General features: G+C 41.6%; 1 protein-coding gene across 3 annotated transcripts in view; it reads left to right on the top strand.

Annotated features, from left to right (window-relative positions):
* Positions 1 to 22,749, top strand: part of MAF (MAF bZIP transcription factor) — a 187,190-nt gene that overhangs the window by 9,748 nt on the left and 154,693 nt on the right. For 2 of the 3 annotated variants that reach the window (XM_066194647.1, XM_066194648.1), the window contains exon 2: positions 3,926 to 3,991. In XM_066194647.1, the coding sequence (XP_066050744.1) occupies positions 3,926 to 3,959 (34 nt within the window). In that variant the 3' untranslated portion in view covers positions 3,960 to 3,991. Of the gene's footprint in view, positions 1 to 3,925; positions 3,992 to 6,587; positions 15,044 to 22,749 lie in introns of those variants that run through there. The other variant, XM_066194649.1, reaches the window with a different exon arrangement.

Here is a 22,749-nt window from a genome sequence, read left to right as displayed (position 1 = left end):
CCGGCCGGGCACAGCTCTGACCCCGGGCACAGCTCTGACCCCGGGCACAGCTCTGTCCCCGGGCACAGCCCCCGGCCGGGCACAGCTCTGTCCCCGGGCACAGCCCCCGGCCGGGCACAGCTCTGGCACTGGGCACAGCCCCCGGCCGGGCACAGCTCTGTCCCCGGGCACAGCCCCCGGCCGGGCACAGCTCTGTCCCCGGGCACAGCCGCCGGCCGGGCACAGCTCTGACCCCGGGCACAGCTCTGACCCCGGGCACAGCTCTGTCCCCGGGCACAGCCCCCGGCCGGGCACAGCTCTGGCACTGGGCACAGCCCTGTCTTCGGCACAGCCTCTGCCCCGGGCATAGCCCCTGTCCCCGGCAGAGCCCCGGAACGCGGGCACGAGCCCCGGCCCCGGTAACCCCCCAGATCCAGGGCACAGCTCCCGGGCAGAGCCCCTGTCCCCAGTGTAGTCCCTGTCACCGGTATAGCGCCTGTCCCCGGCCCAGCCCCCGGCCCCGCGGGCTGCCGAGGCCGCCCAGCCGCGGGTCCCACCTCAGCCGGGTGCGGGGGACAGGCCCCGCCGCCCGGGAGGGCCGGGAAGGTGAGGACCGCATCCGCTGTTTGTTTGTTTCTTGTTTGTTTCTCTCCAAATCCCATCCCTGCAACAAAAGGGGAGTCTGGGCGGAACTATGGATCCGTCTGGCCGCGCATCCAGAGCGGAGCTCCGGTTGTCACCCCGCGGCTCCCGCGGGCCGCCCGGCCCTAGGTATGTCCACAGACACTTCCCTTGGCTTTGGTCACTGTATTTCCAACTCTTTTCTTTTCTTTTCTTTTCTTTTCTTTTCTTTTCTTTTCTTTTCTTTTCTTTTCTTTTCTTTTCTTTTCTTTTCTTTTCTTTTCTTTTCTTTTCTTTTCTTTTCTTTTCTTTCCTTTCCTTTCCTTTCCTTTCCTTTCCTTTCCTTTCCTTTCCTTTCCTTTCCTTTCCTTTCCTTTCCTTTCCTTTCCTTTCCTTTCCTTTCCTTTCCTTTCCTTTCCTTTCCTTTCCTTTCCTTTCCTTTCCTTTCCTTTCCTTTCCTTTCCTTTCCTTTCCTTTCCTTTCCTTTCCTTTCCTTTCCTTTCCTTTCCTTTCCTTTCCTTTCCTTTCCTTTCCTTTCCTTTCCTTTCCTTTCCTTTTTTCTTTTTAATTTCCTTTTCCTTTTTCCTTTTTTTTTCCTATTTGTCCTCTTTTTCTTTTTCTTTTTCTTTTTCTTTTTCTTTTTCTTTTTCTTTTTCTTTTTCTTTTTTCTTTTTCTTTTTCTTTTTCTTTTTCTTTTTCTTTTTCTTTTTCTTTTTCTTTTTCTTTTTCTTTTTCTTTTTCTTTTTCTTTTCTTTTTCTTTTCCTTTTTCCTTTTCTTTCTTCCCCTTTCCCTTTTCCCTTTTTCCCTTTTCCCTTATCTTCCCATTTTTCCTTTTCCTATTTTCTCTCGTTCTTTTCCTTTTCCTTTTTCTCTCATTTTTTACTCTCTAATTTTTCCTTTCCTTTTTCTATCTCTTCTTCTTTTTTTTTTCTTTTCTTGAATTTTTCCCCTTTCCTTCTTTTCTTTTTCCTTCATACCTGTGCACACACAGAGACAAATCTAAACCCAACAGCAATCAAAGGGAGCTTTTTAAATGACTTTTTGGATCAGGCCTCGAGTTCTCTGCTGGGAGCAAGAATGGGAGCAGGCAGGATTTACATTTCATGGCTTCTAAAGAATCTGAAGTACGGGGAATGGCGTTTGCCGAGGCTGAGTTTCACAAGTCTGTGTAGATGTGCCTCGGAATGTGTATATGATTAAGCTAAAAGCCCTCTTCTCTAAGAAAGCAGGCAGATTCCCTTTCCTGCAGCCTGAGCCCTGCTTCTCCAGTTTTGAAACAAGACTTCTTGCCAAGGCCCTGGCAGTGGGATGTCACTGCTGAACGGGATGGAATCGGGATGTTGGTATTGTCTTCCAAAGCTGAGGTGTCTGCACTGCAAGCAGCCCCTGCTCCCCCAAGCACTGAGAGCTGTGACAATAAAAATGAGCCCAAAATTGAACCAAACAAGACCTAGTATTTTTTTTTTCCTTTCCCACCCCTTCCCCCGAACTTAACTGCTTCCAAACTCCTTGATGAAAGCATTTTAATATGTAGGAAGAGCTGCTGGAGTCTGCAATGCGATTCAGTGTTCTGTGGTGTGGGATGAACAGATTTTCCTTTCCATAGGGTTTCCTCCTGCAAAGTCATTGTAGAGGAGGGAATTCTGTAAGATTAAATCTGGTTAAAATACTATATTCATGTCACACCAGATACGGTCTCCAGACTGTGCACAGTCTTTCAGCTTCCTTTATTGTGAAATCCTTTTAAAATAGCACAGTATAGTGTAGAGAACTTATTGAAGTATAACTGTCTTACACCAACTCTGTCAGATAAAATGAAGGAAAGTGATCAGACTTCTTAAATTAATAAATCTGCTTAGTGTCTCTGGTTGCCTTCATGCTCTCTTACTGTCTTTGACTCTTTCCTTATTAATAAACTGATAGTTAAATAAAGCTGCTAAGTGAAGCAATGCACCTTGTCAGTGGAAAAGGGTTGGTGCCTCCTGTTCCAGGTCTGCTGAGCTGGGAATGGGTGTGGGTTTAGGGCAGGGATGGCCCCAGCAAAGACTAAAGCAGGCTGACCATATCAGTTTTTAGATGCCCCTCAGGTGTGAGGCTGGAGTACCTGTTCCCCTCAACCCCCTGCATTAATAGCAGGATGAATTAACCGATTGGCATGAAAGGAGAGGTCGTCCTGAAGAAAATGACACCAAAGGTCCACAGGAGTCATTTGCTTTTAGAGATCCTGGGCCAGGTGCCAAGTATTGCATTTATGGAAGCATCGTCCTCTTTCTTTAAAAAAAAAAAATAAATAACATAACTGAACTTCAAACCTTTAAGAAAAAAAAACCAAAACAAAACAAAAAGGCAACATCTCTTTCAGTGGGATGTTGAGTCGTTTCAAAGAGGGGGTTCTTTCGAGTGGGGACCTTTGGGTGGGATGTGGGACAAGGATCATTCACTTGTCTCTAAATGTGCCTCCCACTTTTGTTTTCAGAGCTGCAGAGCTAATCTGGAATCAAAATGCTGGAAAAGTGCCTTCAGTTTGTCTTGCCTTTTTATTTTATTTTTTTTTTTAATTCAAGTTGATCGGGCTTGTGGTTTATCCTTGCTCTGATTATGCTGCATGGTTACAATAAATGCATGGAGCTCAAGCATTCCTGCAGGCACTTCATAGGAAATATCTGTGGATGCCTGTGCATGCACACTCAGGGAGAGAAAGTTGATTGTAAGGGACACAACGAAATATCCGTATTTAAGAAATGTGGATTGACTCGCTGACTTATCTCACTTATTGTACAAAGATTCACTCTGTGTTGAATTTTTTTAAATTAGATTTTAAATATGTGTTGACAGGATGAATTTGTATGGTGTGAGTAACTGCAGGAGGAAATGACAGCTCTGCTTTTGTTATTAAACTAGTGTCTTGAAAATAATGGAGTGTGTACAAAAATTGATTATTATTTTGTCAATTACATTAGTGCAGCTAATAAAAATCATTAGGAAAGAAATACAGAAAGCTACATACTTTCAGACGTTAGAAACTGATATTCACTGGTGAGGCAAAAAAATGTGTGTTTTTAAGGTAATTTGCTGGTAAGAATCTCCTATTATTAATGTGAAGTAAATACTAGATGTGTGAGCTAGAAATGTTTCACTTCAAACTGTGTTCATTTCTTCTTCACTCAGACAGAGTTAATAAACAGTACAAGAGACTTTCTAAATTTAATTTAGGATTTGCATATAAAAGGTCCCATTCTGTACCATAGTGGCACAACAGACAGGCTTTACGATGTTAAATATTCCTTTTAATAATAGTTTATTTTAATATATTTACTAAATTAGGTACCCGAGAGAATCATCTACAACGGTGATGTGAAAATCCCTGTTACCTGAGGTCAAAAATAAAAGGTATGTTTTCCTTTTCATTAGCAATTTGCCATATTTCAGCGGGGTGGTAATTTCACTGCTTTGTTTTCTGCTGCTAAGATGGTGCTTTTTGCTCAGCCCTGGGGAGCTGGTGACAGGCTGTGCTGCAGTTTCCTGGGCTTTGGGGTGAAGCTGATTTCAGGTGCCTACAAGAACCACTTGCAATGATGGGCCTTTGTACTTTTGTCAGTCAGGCAGCTCTCCCGTGTCCCACACCTCATATATAATCCTTTGCAAATGTTTTCTTTCTTTTTCTTCAAATGCTAGCATTCAGACATCAGCTACGGGGATTAAGGATGGGTCTTCTGAAGATCTCCCTCAGATCTTGATGAAAATCAGGAGTCTGTGTTAGATGACTTCAGTGCTTACAAATTACAATAGAGTTTAATTCATAGCACTGCTTTCCTCTGGAAATTCATGTTCATTCAATCTGTCAACATTGACTAAAAAATATGCCGCTAATGAAAATGTGGGAATTAAAACTTTCAATCCCTTCCCCTGCTGGACTCAAACAGGCACTTTATTTTTTTTCTCTGTGGAATCTGACTTTTATTGACCTTGACTATAAAAATACTAAGTGGGTTAAATGAGCACCAAGGTTGCAATGACAGATTCCTGTGTGAATTTTTTTTTTAATGAAACCTCCTATTTTAGTTAAGAACACAGGCTGCCATACAGCCTGCCACGCTTTGATCAACGGTTAAGTGCTGTTAGAGGCAGCTGAATTTTATTAGCTCATCGAATTAAGCTTGTTTAAATAATAGATTTACTTTTTATCTTTTAAAAAAGATGTAAATAATAAAGTAAAATAATAGATATATTTGTTAATTTTGAAAATAAATTTAAGTCACAGATTTCTTATTTAAAATTTAAGTGAGGATGGGGAGGATGTAATTGGTGCTCTAGCCTGTACATTAAATGGAAGTTAGAGGAGTTTTTGATGGTGTATAGGCTGTAGGAATAGGTTTCTCAAGGAGCACTACAGGACCTTCATTTTAAGCCTGATGCTCCTCTTACTTCCCTGATGAACACCCTGGATAGGGTTTTGCCAGCATTGAATTTTTTTTTTTTTTTCTGTTCTTCACCACTGTAAATGAGAGGGAAACCTGACCACTTGTTTTTCTTGTGAAAACTTAGAGTGCAATTTATGGGGGTTTTTTTGCAAGAATAGAGCCAAGTTGCTATCAGCTGAAGTAAATACATGAAGTGTATATTTTAATTGCAAAGGTGCAGCACATGTTTCATCAACTTGCTCCTGGGGAAACATTTCTAATTTCAATAATCCCATTAAAAATCTGCCATGTTTCCTGTAATTCATATATATGACTATTAGATTTATATGAATTAGTGATATTTATTCTTTTTATCCATATAATTATGAAAAGGAAATCTTTTTCCCTTATTGACGCTTATGATCTCAAGACTTGCTTAGCCTGCTGTTCTCTGGGACAATTCCTTGTGTCTTCGTTCAGCATCCTGTGGTTATATTTTCACATATTATAGACAAAAAAAAAAAAAAAAACCCAACAAAACAACCAGCAGCAAAATCTGTTAGTCTTAAGCAAATAACTCTTGGGTCTCGGAAGAGTTAAAAAACTTTTACGGCAAGGTTCAGGCAGTTCTGACCCCTATGGTAATATTTCATCTAAGGTTACTGTTGGGAGAGAAATCAAATTTCAGCTGTGAACATGATTGACAGGTGAAAGCAAGAGAGAGAAAGACATCTGGTCAGATGGGGAATTTGGGCAGGAGAAGGACAATTCAGGGAAGTGTCTCTGTGATATTAGGAATAATAAGCTTAGATATGAAAACTCCTATCCTCCACGCTGTCTGGAGGAGAGCTCACTTGATATTCATGGAGGTGGCTTGGCTGGGGGAATTTAAGACTCTACATTTATAGTAGTGGACAGTAGTCTCCATGGCCTGACTTACTAACTTGGCTCCTTTGAAAGAATTATGTTATTTCTGGCAAACTTTTAGGATTTCAAGGCCATTTGTTTAATGACTGTGACTGGAATATTTGGTGGTTGCTGGTTGAGAGATTCTCACCATGATGTCCCTGGCAGGTCAGGCAGCAGTGGGGGTGGTGGAGGCCAGTGCTGGTGTCACTCCATGTCCTCCCACTTCTCAGAGCTTTCAGAGTAAGCACTGCAGGATGAATTTTGTGTTTATGATATACACTGTTATACCAGCAACAAAATTCGTTTCTACCCCATAAAATACCACGAAGGGCCCATTGTGGTGTTTTACAAAGCAACGGTTATTTTCCAAGGGCTGTGTTCTGTCTTATCCAGCTTCCAGCTCCCAGCAGCACCAGCTAAGGTCCCTTACAATACATGCATAACCCCAGGTGTATTTCACTGTGCTTCAGTGTATTTTATTTGGTGCAGAAGAGCTTTTCCATCCTCCAATGTCATGGAACCAACAGGAATAAAATATCCCTCTACTTCCTGATCGGCATGATGATGTTGGAAAGTAGAATTTGCTTCTGACATAAAAAATATAGCCAGGTTTTTTCTTAAAAAGGACAAGAAAAAAAAATCTGTTGGTTTTTATTGCTGTTGTAACGATGTTTCAGTTTTCAAAGAGGCTCTGAAGGACTTTTTAGGAGCTCCAAGGGCAGGATGAGGCAATGATGGACCCTGGGATCTAAACTGCATCCTACCTACATTCCAGGTGAGAGGAGAGATCCTGGCTGGGCTTCTGGCCCCACTGAAGCTTTTGGTAAAATCTCCCTTAAATTCCTGGGCCCTGCACTTCCACCTCAATGAAATATCTACAGGGTAGGTTGTACTAATAAAAAGCAAAATCTAAACTCATACAAAGGTAGCTGAGCTGTGAATTCCTGTGATGGATGTTCTTATTTGGGAGTAAGGGTGGATTTTCCCCTTCCCCAGCACAGCTAAGCTGCTTTCAAATCAAAATAAATTAACCAGGAAAATCCACTCTTATTCTAGAGTAGGAGTGTCCATCCAGGCAATGAATAACACTGCAGTATGGTTTATTTCCTAATTTCCCCATATGGATGAGACCTAAACTAAGGGGAGAATAAGGAGCAGTAAAGAACAGAACTGTGGTTTTTTTCCTTTTCCAGTTTGCCTCTAAGACTTTTCACACAGGGGAAATCACGGTGCTCTGAAAATACACATTTACTTACTTTTCACTGCTATTCCTGCATTTGCACATGCATTTTTAAGAGTTTTTTGTTTTGTGCAAGGCCTTTTGCATTCTCATGCTATTCACGTGTATTTTTGACATGCAGTTGAGCCTGTCTGTTCATGACATCATTTCTCCTTTCGTGGCCATGGCCTGTGATATCAAGCTACCCAACTTCACTGCAAATTAGATCTTGTTTTTATTCCTAGACTGTACATCTGATAAAACTGAAAATTAAAGCTAAGAACTGTAAAAACAATCAAATTTCTTTGTGCATGAGCGAGTTATTTTTAACTATAAGTTGTTGAATTAACACTCCCTGTAAAATGTCTTTATTTTCTGAGGCAGATATCAAGATAACTTCCATGAAATATTATTGGCAAACTTCCCGCAGCAGTCAATGGGAGCCTTGTATGTATTTTTCAAGCAGATGTGCTGTATTAAGCCTAAATGAGAATCTTTTTTTATCAAATGGGATGCAATATGTTATTCTTGATTAAAAAATTCCGAGTAACCTCTCCCCTCACCCCTTTCCTCTCCCCAGACGTATTTAGTACAATTTACAGATCATTTTACATAGGTAAAAAATAAGTTCTCGAGTGTTTAAAAAAGCAGGATTTTACTATGCCTCAAATGCCTTTCTAGCACATTCCTATGAATCTGAAGTATGAAAATGTCTCAAATCTTTATGAGTGGAGAGAAAGTATATGCCATCTGTAACAGCTTTTACTCCCCTAAAATTCCCAGGAAAGTCAACTTAATACTTTTCCCTGTGTTTAGAGTAGCTCTAAAATATTTTCTGGTGATGTAGTTCTTGCTGTTGTTTAGCTCTAATAAAGGATTTAAAGTGAAAAAAAAAAAAAAAAAAGTAATATTTTTAACATCTCTCCTGGGTTTTCTAATTTGTGCCACTTACCAAATGATTCGCACTGTACCAAAATACAGGAGATTGATGAGACAGGAAAAGTACTGATTTAACATCCCACATATAAAATTACTTCTCAGGCTCCACATATAGTCACAATGTTTAGAGAGTGAAGAAAACGGGAGTTGGGAGTCACAGTCTGACTCACTTGTGAGACTTTGACCCACTTATTTGATTCTACATTCAGCAAAATACTGAAGCACTTTAAACTTGTTATCTGAGGTTTCTTCTAAAGGTCTGTTACCGTTGATCTCTTTATATCTCAGTTTACACAGTTACAAACCTGGATAATTAATTCTTACCTTCTAGGCTTTTGTGGGAGTTAAAAAATAGCTGTAATGTTCCTTGAAGCCTTTTAATGAAAACTGGTTTATTGAAGTACTTGTCATTTACCTTACTTCATATCCTGGGATGAGAAATCACTGGTGTTGCCCAGGTCCCACACACCATTTCTACTGGGATGGGAATTTAGTCTCATGAGTGCACTGGGCCAGGTTTACAAAGATCAGGTGCTTTGGGAACTGCTCATTTTCTGAATTACACATAACATTACGCTGATTTTGAATGTGCTAAAATGTAGGCAAAATCAGTTATGTGCCCCCTCTCTCTCTTAAAGACAATATATCTTTAATACCTCCATGTACTGAATAGCTCCTGTGCACCTGCAAGGCATGCAGAGGTCACACTGTCCTTGTAATTCCTCCCCTTCCTGCCATTACCTTTTTTTCCCAAGGTTCGAGCCATTATCATTCAGCAGTTGTGCAGCTTTTCTTTTCTTCCATCCCCAAATTATTATTGTTTCCCTCCTACCTTCTACCCCTCCCGAACCATAATGGAGTCCTCAGCTGTAAATTTGCTAACTATAAGGATTTTTGCTTGAAATGTTTTGAAAATGCTGCGAGAAAAAAAAAAAAAAAAAAAAGAAAAAGAAAAGAAAGCCTATGAACAACACGCTGTGCCATGCTCCAGCATTGCACTTCTATGGGAAAGATAATAAAGATATTAGCACTCATATAATTTCAGATAGGAAATGAAACCAGACATGAAAGAAACACTAGCTCCAGCTGTTGAGTGGGAATCAAACTAGCTATGGGAATTACAGGTATTGTCACCGGAGACAGCCTGACTTCTGAGAAATGACCTCAGGTGTAGGAGCTTGCTGTGGCCCCTTGCAGATATTAACACCTAATTAACAATCTGCAAGAGCATCCTACATCTTAATCACCAGTGAGGTGAGAATGACAATCACAAGGAGGAGAAGAAGAAGGGAAATGGTAATTTTTCCTCTGCACGCACCATCTAATAACCATGGTTATTCAGATGCAGCTAAATGCGATTTCCTTTTAGTCATTTCTGTCTATTGGAAGGCACAGTAAGTTCATTTGCTGCAGGTAGGCAGCGGAGGTGAGAATTGAATTGATCTGAGATACTCTGAAAAATTGACCCTGAGGTCATTCCTAGTTTAAATTGGGAAGTAAGGCTGAGCTCATGTCTTCCCTTTCTTCTCTCCCCTCTCCCTACTCCTCCTCTTTTTGTGTTTTCAGGCATATTAGTCTGTTCGGCGTAATTACTTAAACACACTCTGGTGGTGGGGAACCTTGTTCCCTCAAAGTTAATCAAAATAAAGAGAGCTTTTGTTAGCAGTGATAGGTAATTAAATTTCGGCTCGCGTTGTGTGGGGCCTTTGTGCCGGGTTATTGACGCCAGGGCCGGGCTCCCCAGCCCTTCTGCGGCAGCACAGCCCGCGGCAGGCACCAAGAGTCAGGCCCAGGCTAAATTTGGGAAAGGGGGTGTGAAGGGCTGGAAATCTTAACGGGGCCAAGCTGTAAAGGAGAGGGGTGCATGGCAGCTCATCCCGAGTCTCCCAGAGGACGGGCGGTTTCCCTGGGGACAGGTGCACGTTTTAAAGAGGAGAAAATCAGAGGTGGCACTTCTGCCTGTCTGCAATCTTCTGGCTGTGGTTTTAGCCAGCAACAGCTGTAAGTGTGGAGAGGAACAACCTACTAACCCAATTTCAGCCCCAGTGTAGACACCTAGGGCCAAATTCTGCTTCCTATTTCCTGGTGTAAATGCTCAGGAGGATGGGGAAGCTGATGGAGAGGCTCTGGGCTTAGTCCCATGCCAGGGGACTGGTGCTGGTAAAGAGCAAGCAAGAAAGTAAAACAAAGACTGGATTTACTTGGTGGCACCAAAGCCAAAGCAGGAGTAACCTCCCCGGGATCTGGGCTGATGCTCCAGCTTGCCTCTGTATCACTTGGGCAGGATCTGATGGAGTTGTAATGTAATGCCTTTTAATGGATGCTTTTATGTGTGCTTCCAAACAGCTTCTTCTTTCAAACGTCTTTGCAAGAGAGTTAAAATGAGAGGGAATGAGGAATAAGCACATTTTGTAGTCCTCATTCTGCAGTGGCTCTACCCACAGCAGTCCCTTCCTGTGCTCAGGAACAAACTCTTTCCATATTACTTGGACCCAAATTATATTCTAATAAGGAGAGAATGGCAAAGTGAAGACAGCATTATATTAACCACTCAGCTTCCATGGAAACTCCCATCATTTTCTTTCCCGTGACAAGAGATAATCTCTGTGTTTTTTGTTATGCTCACTTCTTCGACTACTTTAGCTTTGTTTTCATGTGTTGGCCTTGCACTAAAAAATATAACTTGACATCTTGTGTCTTCTCAGCTAAAAAGGTATCAGTTCCTGGACTTAATGTCAGCTGTACGCAGATCAAAGGCAAGAAACATAAAAGTTGACATATATTATTTATTTCATGGTTTACATCAATGATGCTTCTCTCTATCCTTTTTTGTTACTATTGCTGATGTTTTGCCCATAATGTTGCACTCACTTCTCAAAAGTGTTCGTCCCCTACAGACAAATATTCATATTAATGTAATCCATCAGCAGCTAACAAATGCCAGCACACTTCAGCATTTCCCGCACATCCAAAAATCCCATTGTTTTTGCAGGACTTGGGTGTGCAAAGAATGCAGGATCAGACCCAGGGGTGGAATTTCGGAGCTGAGACTTTCTCCCTCAGCCCCAGCAATGCCCGGGGCTGGCTGGAGCAGCAGCCTGGGGCACTGGAGCAGGGAGTGGGAGACACTGCATTCCCTCCCTGCAATGTGAGCTACTGCAGAGGCGAGACGAATGTCAGGCTTTGAGGGGAGCAAAAGCTCTAAACAGACATTTTTTTCCTTTTTTCAGTATTTTGAGTTTTTTTCCCTCTACCTTTCCCCATCTTTCTTGCTTGCCTTTGGAGTCCTGAGTGAGCAATACAGAGTCTGTCTTACAACTGTGTCCAGAAAACCATCTGAGATCTGTCAGAAACGCTGCTCCAACCTGTGCTTCCCTCTGACTGCTCCGTTTAGTGTAAAACTTTCCTTATTTCTCTCTTTGTCAATAACTGTGGCAGGTTTTACTTCCTGAGTTACAGAACCGGCTGAAATGCTGAGTCTGATCTTGCCCCCTACCCTCCCACGAGCTATTTTTTTCCGCAATGAAAATAATAATGCTTGAGAACCATCCTTGGCTGCTTTTTTTTTGTTTGCTTTGTTTTGTTTTCTTTTGTTTAGTTTGGTTTTATTTTAAAGCTTGCTGACAATTGTCAAATGTTCATTCTAGCAAAGAAGTCCTGGGAGGGTCCAGCCCCGCTGCACAGCCAGCAGGAGTAATTTGCAGTGCTCCTTGGAGCTCAGCTATTCAGCCAATGTGTATCGCTTTACTATTTCTTTAAAATTTAATTGGGATCAGGCAATCAAGTGTCTCCAAATTTTTTGCCTCTTCAGGCTGCAATAAAGCCACTTATAATTTATAATCAAAGTTTGGTATCGTTAAACTAAACTGTAAAACCTACTTCAGGGCTTCAGTCGTAAAATAAGTATACAATAAATATTGCAGTGGGGCTTGAGTAGCACCGCTCTAACAACAGCACGTGAATGAATACACACACACACACACACACACACACATATTTCACACTTCTTTTTTTGTTTTTTTTTTGAGTGTGCGTGCATACGTTTAGTTCCAGAGGTGAGAAAGATATAAATAATAGATTACTGACATGTATTCTTTCTTGGAAGGATTGAAGCTAAGATAGATTTATAGCCCAAGTAGTTAATTTAAATGCAAAATGAAGTGTTAATTCATTAAAGTCATTTATGCATCAACATTATTTTTATGTCTTTATTTATATTTTCCTGTAATATGCAGCAATGTAGTATTCATCCTGGGGTTTTTTCTGTCTGTTGACTGTACTGCTCCTTTGCTTAGATTTTTTTCTAACAAGGCAGCTCATTTAGAAAGAAATGTTTATGTGAAGTGCTTGTCAGTTGGCATTTTTACTGGTGTGCTAACCCAAAGGTAAAATATAAAGGCACGTCTTTTCCTTGCTGGCTTGTTGCTACTAGAAGGGTTCCTCCCTTGTTAGCTTGATAAATAATTTTACTAGCGGGAATCTGCTGAATTTTTATGCTTGCTGTCTATTTTCTGCTTGCTGCAAATAAATTCCAGCACTCAGAGGGCACTAAAACTCCAAACACATGGTATTTTCCCATTTTGTTGCTGGTTGCCTAAAATATTTATTTCATCTTGTGTTTTTAATTAAATCTTAAAAAAAAAAAAGTGTAGGAAAAAATCCCTCAAGTTATACAATTATTTCCAAATGAATGTTTTTTGTCTGAATTGTATCTAATATAAAGTCTTGAGTTTAAATAACGCATTATCACAGGTGCATTAAATGGGTAGTGTTAAATCAGTCATCACTCTAACTGCCTAATGGTTTTCAGATTAAGTGCAAGGATTATTTATTGATATACTAGCCCTTTAAGCATTTCTTGCAATTTATTATATACTTTCAGTTTTCCCAGTTTGCAATCAAGAAAGTTAATTTAATTTGCCATGTGAAAATTCAAATTTGGCAAGAGAATGCACCGAAAAGCTTTAGATTATGGGCTGTCATGGCATGTATGGCACAACAAAGTTTGCAAGAAAACAAACTGGGGAGGCTAAAGTGGAAGAGCAATTGGTTCATGTTTTTACTTAAAAAAAAAAAAAAAAAAAGACTTATGCATTTTAAAATTTAATTTCAATCGAGAAAGCAAGAGTCAAACCCAAAAATCACATTGCAAACTGCCTGTCAGAGGGTATTTGTCGCTGTCATACATCTGGACACTCATTGCTCCTTGGCAGCACATCCCCACTCAGTGTCCCACGTGCCTCAATTCGGGGGGCTTTGCAGCCTTGTAGGGAGTCAGGAGCTGCCTTTTGCAAGGCTTTCCTTCAGCAGCGCCTCTGCTCAGCTCTGCCCGGGGCCAGCTCCTCCTGCTATGCCCGTGGCTGCTGCCGTCAGGGGATCAGATTACTTTGCTTCCAACAGGATCCCTCGCTGTGGCTTCTGTGGAGCAGTCCCACCTCTTTGCAAAGTTGCAGGGATGCAGCCAGCATCGATTCCTTACACACCTGCCGTTCAGGGAGTGAGCAGGGAAAGGACCTGGATGCAGGCTGGGATTGCTGCCTGTCCCATGCACATGCCATCCCTTCCAAGAGAGGGGATGCAGGGGAGCCAAGCAGCAGGCCGTGCTCAGACTTTCCCCCGAGCAGCAGAAAGACAAATATCTTTGAAGATGGCAGGCAAATCCACACGAAATTTTAGAATTATTTGCGTATGTTTAGCACAATTTATCTAAAAGCAACCCTTGAACTTTGGCCCAAATTCTTGCATTCCTACACCAACCTCCCTCCCATTCATTTGCTTATTTCCATAAGAATTAAGTGATGGATCTGAGCAGTGCAAGCACATGCTGCTGCCTGGCTGCCCTGCAGACATCAGCCTTTTCACTTACATGAGCACATCCCAAATGAAGTAATTGGCTGGTGGGAAGAACTGATGCACCAGCCCTGAGCAGATAAAGGAAAAGCTTGTGCAGTGGGGCAAATTACCCTTGGGGGTTCGGCCATATAAAATCATAAGTGAAACAGGGTGATGAGGAATCTCAGGAGGTGATGTAATACATCCCTTTGGCATGGTGAGACATGGATTACATTATCTCTGATGGATATTTGCATGACCTGTTGTTTAAGCCCCCCATGGAGAGTGTGACACCTCCGTGGAGCCTCCCTGGCAGACCTTCACTACCATTCCCTCTCAAAAGCATCTTTCCTTGTCTAATCCACAGCTCAGGTCCCTCACATCTCCACGCCCAGGACAGCCCATTCCTTTGCTCTGACCCTTTGCATATTTGAAGGCTGTTGTTATGGCTTGCAGCAGTGTCCTTTTCTCTAGACTAAACAGCTCCACGTTTTCTAGTCTTTCTTCATAGATTATGGTCATGACATTGTTATTTAATATGTTGTCTGAAGAGTCTGCTTACAGTAAACTTGCTGGAATTCAATTTACCTGTGTTGAAAAGGACTGTGAGGATGCTGCCTGGAGGCATTACAGCATCTGAAAGGGGAATAATTTAATTCTCACTCTGATATTCTGTCTTTTGCAGGATGGAGGGTACAGAGTATTTCTTTACCTGGGAGTGTTAACTGCAGCCTCCCCACGAATTTACCCTGGTAACAGGAATATTGTAGTGCAATGTGCAGCCAGAGTGTAATGACAGGCTTTAGGAAACATGTTTTAACATTTTATAATTTTATATATGAAAGTAAGAATGGGAGATAGGATTCAGCCTCTGTGATTGTAGGTAACACCTTGGGGTGTTCAAAGTGCTGCATACATAATCTGTCCCACAGGTTTCATGAATTTCAAAAGCAGCCAAGCAGCTACAGCCATTTGCACACCACCTTTCCCTCTGCTGGTATTGTTGCTCAGCTCCAGTTTGGGTAGATCCAGATTTTCCGTTGTGGCAGAAGGAGGTTTGCCCCAAAATGCCACAGATGAAGGTGAACTGAAGAGGATTTCTTGGCCATCTGGGTGGACTTTGCTCTTGGCTCTAAGTCGCTTTTTAAAAAGTTGAAAAATACATTTTGTGCTTTTTCAGTGAAGAGTCTCTTCGCTCCTTGGAAAAAACCATGAGGGGACACAGAACCTGCTAATTCTGTTTCTCTCATTGACTTCCAGTGTCTTGCCTGGGAGGCTGATAGGGAAATATGCTGGAGCAAACCAAAAGTATTTACTTGTGAGTAAATATTCCCCAGGGACTTTTCTTCTCAGATGTGCTGGCACAAATTGCTCTGCAGTGGGATTAATCTGCATGGCAGAATACCAGGCAACATCTCCTGGAGGTGGATTTAAATTTTGTAGGATTTTGGCTTCCTAACTGAAGTCTTAACCAAACCCTGTCTTGAAAAGTGCTAATGGATGTGCACATGCTGCCACCTCACTCAGACGGACCAGGTACCAGTTCTGGAGGTAAAATCTGAAATATTTTGAAGGGTGATAATTAGGATGTTCATACTCATAATACACTTTAATGAGGGGAAGATAAGAATGTCTCTTTATGATACAAATATCTCTTTCTTCTTTGAGGTTCTACCTCTGCTTTGCATTGTATACATCCCCTTTCTTTTAAAGCTGCTTTGGACATCCCTATGCCCCCTGTGATCACCTCATCAACTTAAAAAGTTGTCTCATCTGAAAGTATGAACTTTCTGTACACAATGAGAGTGTATGCAGAGTCAGGGAAATCAGCAATAAAGTCAACCAAATATTTTACCCCAAGATTTTTCTAGTTCTAAAGGAAGATCTTGTTGAGACATATTCATAGAACTCTGTTACGTAGAAAGCAAAATGAGAGTGACCTTGCTGAGCCATTGGCTCAAGTCACAGGTGTAGCAGCAGAAGAGAAAATATATGCTTCCTTCCTTAAAGAATGGAGTTAGGGACCAGTTCTTACCATGGGAAAGAAGAGCAAGGGAAATGTATTGTCTTCCTTTCAGTAGTTCATTTTTCTTTGTAAAGTGATTAATGCATTACTATAGCGAATTTATTGTATAGCCTGATTACCATTGCCTAATAAATCTAAACAACTGTGACTGTCATGGTGATAAGGCTGGAATGATTTTGTCCCTCTTAAGAAAGGTTTATAAGTTAAGCTTAACTTTTAGCTTTCTGTATTTCTGGGATGAAATTTATTTTGGCCATTACAGCTCTATCTGTTTGAAACTGCACCGAAAGGAAATAAGTTTTTCAAAAGGATGGTATATTATAGGAAGAGTTTTACCTTCACTCAATTTGCAAAAGAAAGTGAACATCAGCATTAAAATGGAAATGAAGTTCAGGAGAAAATAATAACTCAGTTGTTTAAAAAAGGTTTTAACATTTAAAAGGGACTTTGCAAATCTCAAGGATGGACAACCCAATTAAATTAACTGCATTATAGTCACAGTCGTTAACACCTCGGGCTCAGCTTTTCTCAGGCTACTGGAGTTTGCTGAGGGCTTGTCTATGCCTGGATGAGAGACTTCCAGGGAGCAGCAGGAAGAAGGGCTTGTGATAATGAGGGCCATTTTCTTTGAATCACAGGGAAAGTGGTGCACCAGTATTGGTGATGTGGCTGTGCTGAACCAGAGCCTGAGAAAATGCTGGGATTAGGAAAGATCTCTTGGCCACACAAGCACTTCCCACTGCCCGCTCTCCACTCCACTCTGTCACTTCAAACCTGGAGATCAGTTGTTTCTTTTTTGTCCTTCTCTCTGTCTCCCTGAACGCGTGTGAAAGAGCTTTACACCTCTGCAGTAGTTCATGACTGTCCTAGCTGAATGCTGTGGTGAGTGTCACTCTCATGAGAACACCCAACCTTTGGAGGGTGTGATGTGGGAAGAGATCAGGTTCCCAAGTGCAGGGATGTCCCTTTAGACCCATCTTTTCCCATCAGCCATAAAGTACCAGTGCAGGGCAATAGCAGGGTGTAATAGTGGCAAGGGAGCTTCCATGGCCTGGGTTTTCTACTCTTTCCCTTTTCCAGGGCTTCTGCCCACCACCATGTCTCACAGTCTCTCCCTCAGAGCAGCACTGACTGCTTTTGCAGAAGCAGATATCACTCAGACATCTTTGTACATCTTGGTCCACTATTGTTCTGTCTTCCTCCGGGTCTTCTGCACAAAACCTGGGTGGGACCAAGGCAGAGAATGTGGCCTATTTAGTTGGTAGAAAAGTCAGCTGTCACCTGAGCTGTAAGTCGTAAACTGCAAATGGCTTCCAAAAAGGTGCAGCTGAAATTCCTTTCATAGTTGTATGAATACTGTAGTATAAAGAAAGACCAGGAAAAGATCATGAACCTTCATACAGCCTTCAGCTAGGGCCCATTGCAGCCAAACTCTGGGAATAATGTATTTGGATTAGGAGATACAGAGTAAATTATTTGTTTGGAGTGAGGACACATGAAGGTGATAAAGGCAACAGTCTGTTCTCTAGCCTCTGAAAACTCTGTATTATCTCTTTGTAAAGGAGGTATCTTCATTTCTCATCTCCTGCCTCACAGGCTGCCTGCTTCCATGGGTGTATTCATGGCCATGGTGGGAAGGGATCCTCTGTGCAGTTTGTGAGGTGACTGGAAGACCTTTCACTTTCCATTACCTAGGAGATACCATTCCCATTGATCATCAGTGATGTTTGATTTGGAGTGGCAATACTGGAGTTTGGGTCTGGGGACATGAATCTAATGTCTCAAAAACATCAAGGCTCACATGCAGGGCTGGCAGTAGCTGGTGGTTTATATTTTAAAAAGTTGAAGGTCTTTGCCTGATTTTAAGCCTTTGAACTCCTGGAATTTTTTCCTTCTTTCACATTTTTCCTCAGTTACATTGTAGATTATCTTGAAGCCAGTAGAGTTCAAAAGGTCTCTATTTAGATATGAATTACTTCATTCAGGAATAAAGAAGGAAAAAAAAAGAAGTTACTTGGTACAATCTGGTACAATCAAGTATCATGAAGGGGAGAAAAAAAGGCTTAAGCTTTTGCATGGGCTTTCAAGGGCTCAAAGGCTTCTTTTTTTTCCCTGGGTATGTTGAACATCTTGAAAATAAACCAGGGTGTTTCAAAAGAGAAGATAGATGTGTCTGTTCAAATAGGCATTGCATTTGGAATTGGAGCCTCCGGTTGTTAAACAGAATCCTTGTTTAACGTCCTCATTAAGAACTGTGACTTACCACCAGTTTTATGAAGATCAAGTCATTTACTTTTAGAGTAAATTAAAGCAAATTTCTCTGTGGTGACAAGTCAATAAAACAATGGAAGGCTCAAGTTTTTCAATCACCCAACATCTGTTCCTTGTTTTCCTCTAGATGTAGATGCCCTATGTGCAGCAGTAGGTGAACAGAGTGAAAGCCAATAGCTGTAATGGTGGGGGAGTTTCTTCTGGAGTTTTTTTTTTAGTGGGTAGTATGGGTTGAATTGGGTTTTTTGTTTGTTTCTTTGTTTGCCTGTTTTTTTCAACACGGTGTTTGCTTAACGCCATAAGCTCTGTCCGCTTTTGGAAAGAGTAATTTTGTAGTTTCCTGTGGCAGCATGCTCAGAGCTCTGTTGACACGTGAGTGGTGACAGCTGATGGCTCTGATGCTGAATTTCTCTGCTGGAAGCACAGTAAGCTAGGTAGTGTAAGTGGTGAACCACTTCTTGGAAGCCCAGTCAGCACAAATGAGGTCCCTTTTGTCCAAGCCACCCACACCAGCAGCAGACACCTCTGAAGCTGAGGGATGTTCTCCGAGCTGCGGTGGGAACTAGGTTATATAAAAACCTCACTGAAACCACTTCCATGCTGTAGCCACACGTAGCCTCTTTGTCTTGAAGTGTTGTCTCAGAGAAAAGCCAGCAGATGAAACCCAAGGTATCAGGTCCATTTTACTTTTCAACAAGTGCAGGTTGCAAACAGTGCCATGTTTGTTTTAAGGATTCTGGAGGGTTTGGAATTTGCTGGTGTGAGAACTGGCTCCCTGCTGTGTGAAACGTTCACATGTGGATTTGTGCTGTGTGGGAAACGCTGGCAGGGTGGAAAAGAGAGGGGAAACTCTGCTGGGAAAGTAAGAGGGGGATGAATATTATTCACTTGGGGCACAAGTCTTTTCCTAATTTCTCTTGAGAGGGTAGTTTTTCTTGGACAGCATAGCATTGACTTTTGGAACAGTTGAGAAGGACAGGAAGTCATTACTGGATTTGTATGAAAATTAGGGAGCTCAAGATCATTTTAGACATTGTAAAAAATGTCAGTGAAGGTCCAGAAGCCTTTGCTGCTGAAACTATCCCACCCTTTGAAACTATCCCACTTACCTGCTCTGTCACACATAGTAATGGACCCCATCTTCTGAGGTGTAGATATGAGTTTTATCTCAAGGTGTCTTCTTCTGAGCCCTTGGGTTGAAGACATTTGGTGGGAGTGGTTTGCCCTCACTCAGACCTTTCTGGGGGCAGGAAATGTGCTGCTCTGCTTTATGGGAAATGAGTAATTACGTCTCATCAAATTCAAGCTACCTGGCTGTGGGAAGCAGGCAACCTCTCCTTTGAGGTTTTCTAGAAAAGGATCGACAAATTATTTTCATGCTTCTGTGATGCTACACTAGATTTTAACATACAGAAGCACATAGATTTATCAAGCAGTTCTGAAATCTCTGTTTTGTCCAAAGGATGAATAACGTAATTATTCATAAAATTACCATATTTAAAAACCCACTAAAAATTCCAACCAACCAACCAACCAACCAGAACTGAAACCCAAAACTTGATAAGTTTTGGATGATAAAAGAAATGGTAACATTTAATCCATCCCAATAATGTTTTGGTAATTGCTGCCTATTTGCAGCTTAATTACTGAATGTGGGAAACTCTAAATTTAAACAGCTTTCTCAGCTTTCTCGTCCACATAAAGGGCACTCAGTCAAAGGAGGAAGCAGATGAGCCAGCCAGCCAAGATGCATCTTTGTGGGATATGAGCTGTCATGACATGGGGGTTCCTGCTCAACCCCTTCTTTTCCATGGCTTCAGTGGGCTTTGGAAAGATCTGTGATCATCATGCTTGGGCTCATGATATGCAGGAGATGTACACCCAATGGCAATGCACAGATGTATCTCTGTAGGGAAAGTGTTTCCTGGGAGCACTGACCCACGGCGACCTGCAGCCAGCACAGGGAAGGAGCCTACTGTGGGAAGGGTCATGGACCACTGCAGAAACAGCCGTGATGCTCCCAGTGGGGACATCTTGGCAGCTTCTTGCACCAGGGCTCTGGCAGCACTGAGGTCAGATCTTTTTTAAGGAAGCTCATTTAAAACTGAGAGCCTGCGTTTTATTTTTTAAGTGTCATGGTGGTTTTTAGATGTCAAGAGAAATCAAGGGGATCAGGCCATCTAGGGCCAGCTTCCTTCCTTATGTTGATGACTGACAGAGATGAATTGCCAAGTGCAGCAGAGATTGATCTTACTGCGGAGCTCTGTCTTCCACCTAGGCCAGCAGCCCAAATCATTCCTGCCCTGAAATGTCCTGTGAGAGGTCAGAAAGGAGATCTCCCTACATTGTAACAACAAGGTGCTGTAGCAACAATTGCCAGGTTTTTACTCCTTACTGCCAGTTTTACTACTACATTTTATTTATTTTGAAGGGCCAGAGGTAGAGACATACATCCTCACTTTGACCCTGGCATCTCCAGGTCATTTTCCTCTCTGTCTCTTCCCTTCTTCTTAATTTTAGTCATGTAGATAGAAGGAAACTGTTTAAAGACCTCAGAGTCAGCCCTGCCCACTGCACACTGCTCCTTCCATTTTTCCTTTCAGGATTAAATCAAACATTCACCAAACCCAGTGAAAAATCTTCTTTTGACTTTTGTGGTGGTTGTTCTGAACTCTTACCAAAACCAGAGAAGTGTCTTAAAGCACAAATGGATATCCCTCAAGGCAACTGTTTTGTGAGCATATCTTGCAGCATGAGGAGCACTCTCCTTTTCTCTGGGGGGTCAGAGGGAGGGTTGGTGCTCAGCTCCTCCTGGGGGCTGCTCAACTCTGGGCAGGATGGGACCATTTGCAGGGCCAATTCTGAAATCCATTCATGTAATTGTTTGAATTCCCAGGTTGTACAGTTTATCTAGAGATCTGCTCAGAGGTGAGTGTGAAGTAATAGTGCTTTGCACTTCCTGGGTGTCTTTCATCTTTCCAAATATCTATTAAATAGCCCTCAAAACAGTCCTGTGAGGCAGATAAGAGATGGATGGATAGGGCTCCTTTCATGCACCAGTGGAACCCAGCAGCTCTCTGGTTCTGCAAAACCCTGCTCCCAGTTTGTGGCAGAATAGGAAGTGGATAACAAACACGTATCTTGTTGAGGGTGCAGAGCAAATTTAGCTAGGTAAAATTTAATTACCTGTGCTGGAGCTTGGCCAGAAAGTCGAGGCTCACCTCCTCCTTTCATTGCTTTCACTGTGGAGTCAGTAACTCCATCAAGTTCTTGTCCTGTTTGAAGTTTGATCTTACACCTGGTACTGGCTTGAGAGGATGATGAACATAGACCAGCGAGCCCTTTCTGAAATGCTGCACCTGTCATTTTCCCACAAATATTTGCCCCTGTGCCTTTTTTCCCAACAGAGTTTTTACATTGAGATTCCCTCTCTGATGTCCCCAGGGCACTTGGAGACGCACAGCATGAATTCTCTTTGGTTTGCCTTTGCAGCGTGTAACTCTAGAGCATAAAAATGTTGAAGCTAGAACTCAAATTTTCCCTGTTTTGTGTTAATGCTTTTTATTAAATCTCTGGACTCTCTTTAAAGCTTCCTAGAGAGCAATTTATTGTAAAGCTACATTTACTGAATTTTATGTCCATTGTAATTGCTTGTTTCATCAAATTCAGATTATACTGGCATATAAGAAAGACTATCCCAAGATAAGAAGAGATGAATTATTAATCAAGAAAGTTTCAGAATTAAGATTTTTAATGTACATTCCGGATATATGTGTAATATTTAGAAACAGATCTGAAAAGAATTGTGTGATGTGCTTTAATCAAATTTGAAAAGAAAATAACCAATACATCAATTGTTAGAAAGGAATTGACCGATAAGTCAAATCTGGAAATGAAAGTGATGGATAAATCAGGTTTAAAAAAGCAGACAACCAATATGTCAAGTGCACAGTATGTTTATTAAAGTAAGGAATTTCTTGGATGTGACTGAATCTGTGTGCTACAATCATGCAATTAAATACTTGAAATCCTTCAATAGCAAATTATATGTGCAGGTGTACACAGACACAGGTGCCTCTATACATGTACACAAAATATGCACACGTATTCCTTTGCAGTGCTTTCAGCCACACCAACAGCCTGTAATATTCTAGGTGTACCCAGGATTTCAGTTTGAAATGTCTCCATTTCAATATTCTCTTATTACTGGACCTGAACACCTCATGTTTCCAGCTCTTTTATAAATAGTAATTGCAAGTGTAGCCCAGATTTTAAAGATGATGGGACATGCCTTGTTCTGAAAGCTTTCTGCTTTTGTTTTCTGATTGTAATTATACACTAGAAGCAACAAAAACTCCTTTGGCTAATTCAAAGTATTTTGATAGACAGCTTGGGCCCAAAGCATATTTTCAAGATCAAGACTATAAAAATCTCACCATGGAAAAATCATCATTTGCCTCACTGACTTTGATTTACATCTATGTTACAGAGCCATGAAATTTAAAATAAGATGATCTAAATTGTCCTATAATAATGTGGGCTTGAACATATA

Source organism: Chamaea fasciata, unplaced genomic scaffold (assembly GCF_029207755.1).
Source record: "Chamaea fasciata isolate MVZ Bird 193981 ecotype frontalis unplaced genomic scaffold, bChaFas1.0.hap1 SCAF_12, whole genome shotgun sequence".
NCBI classification, from domain to species: domain Eukaryota; kingdom Metazoa; phylum Chordata; class Aves; order Passeriformes; family Sylviidae; genus Chamaea; species Chamaea fasciata.
The sequence above is the reverse complement of the archived record's forward strand: the minus strand, read 5'-3'. Positions and strand labels throughout refer to the sequence as shown.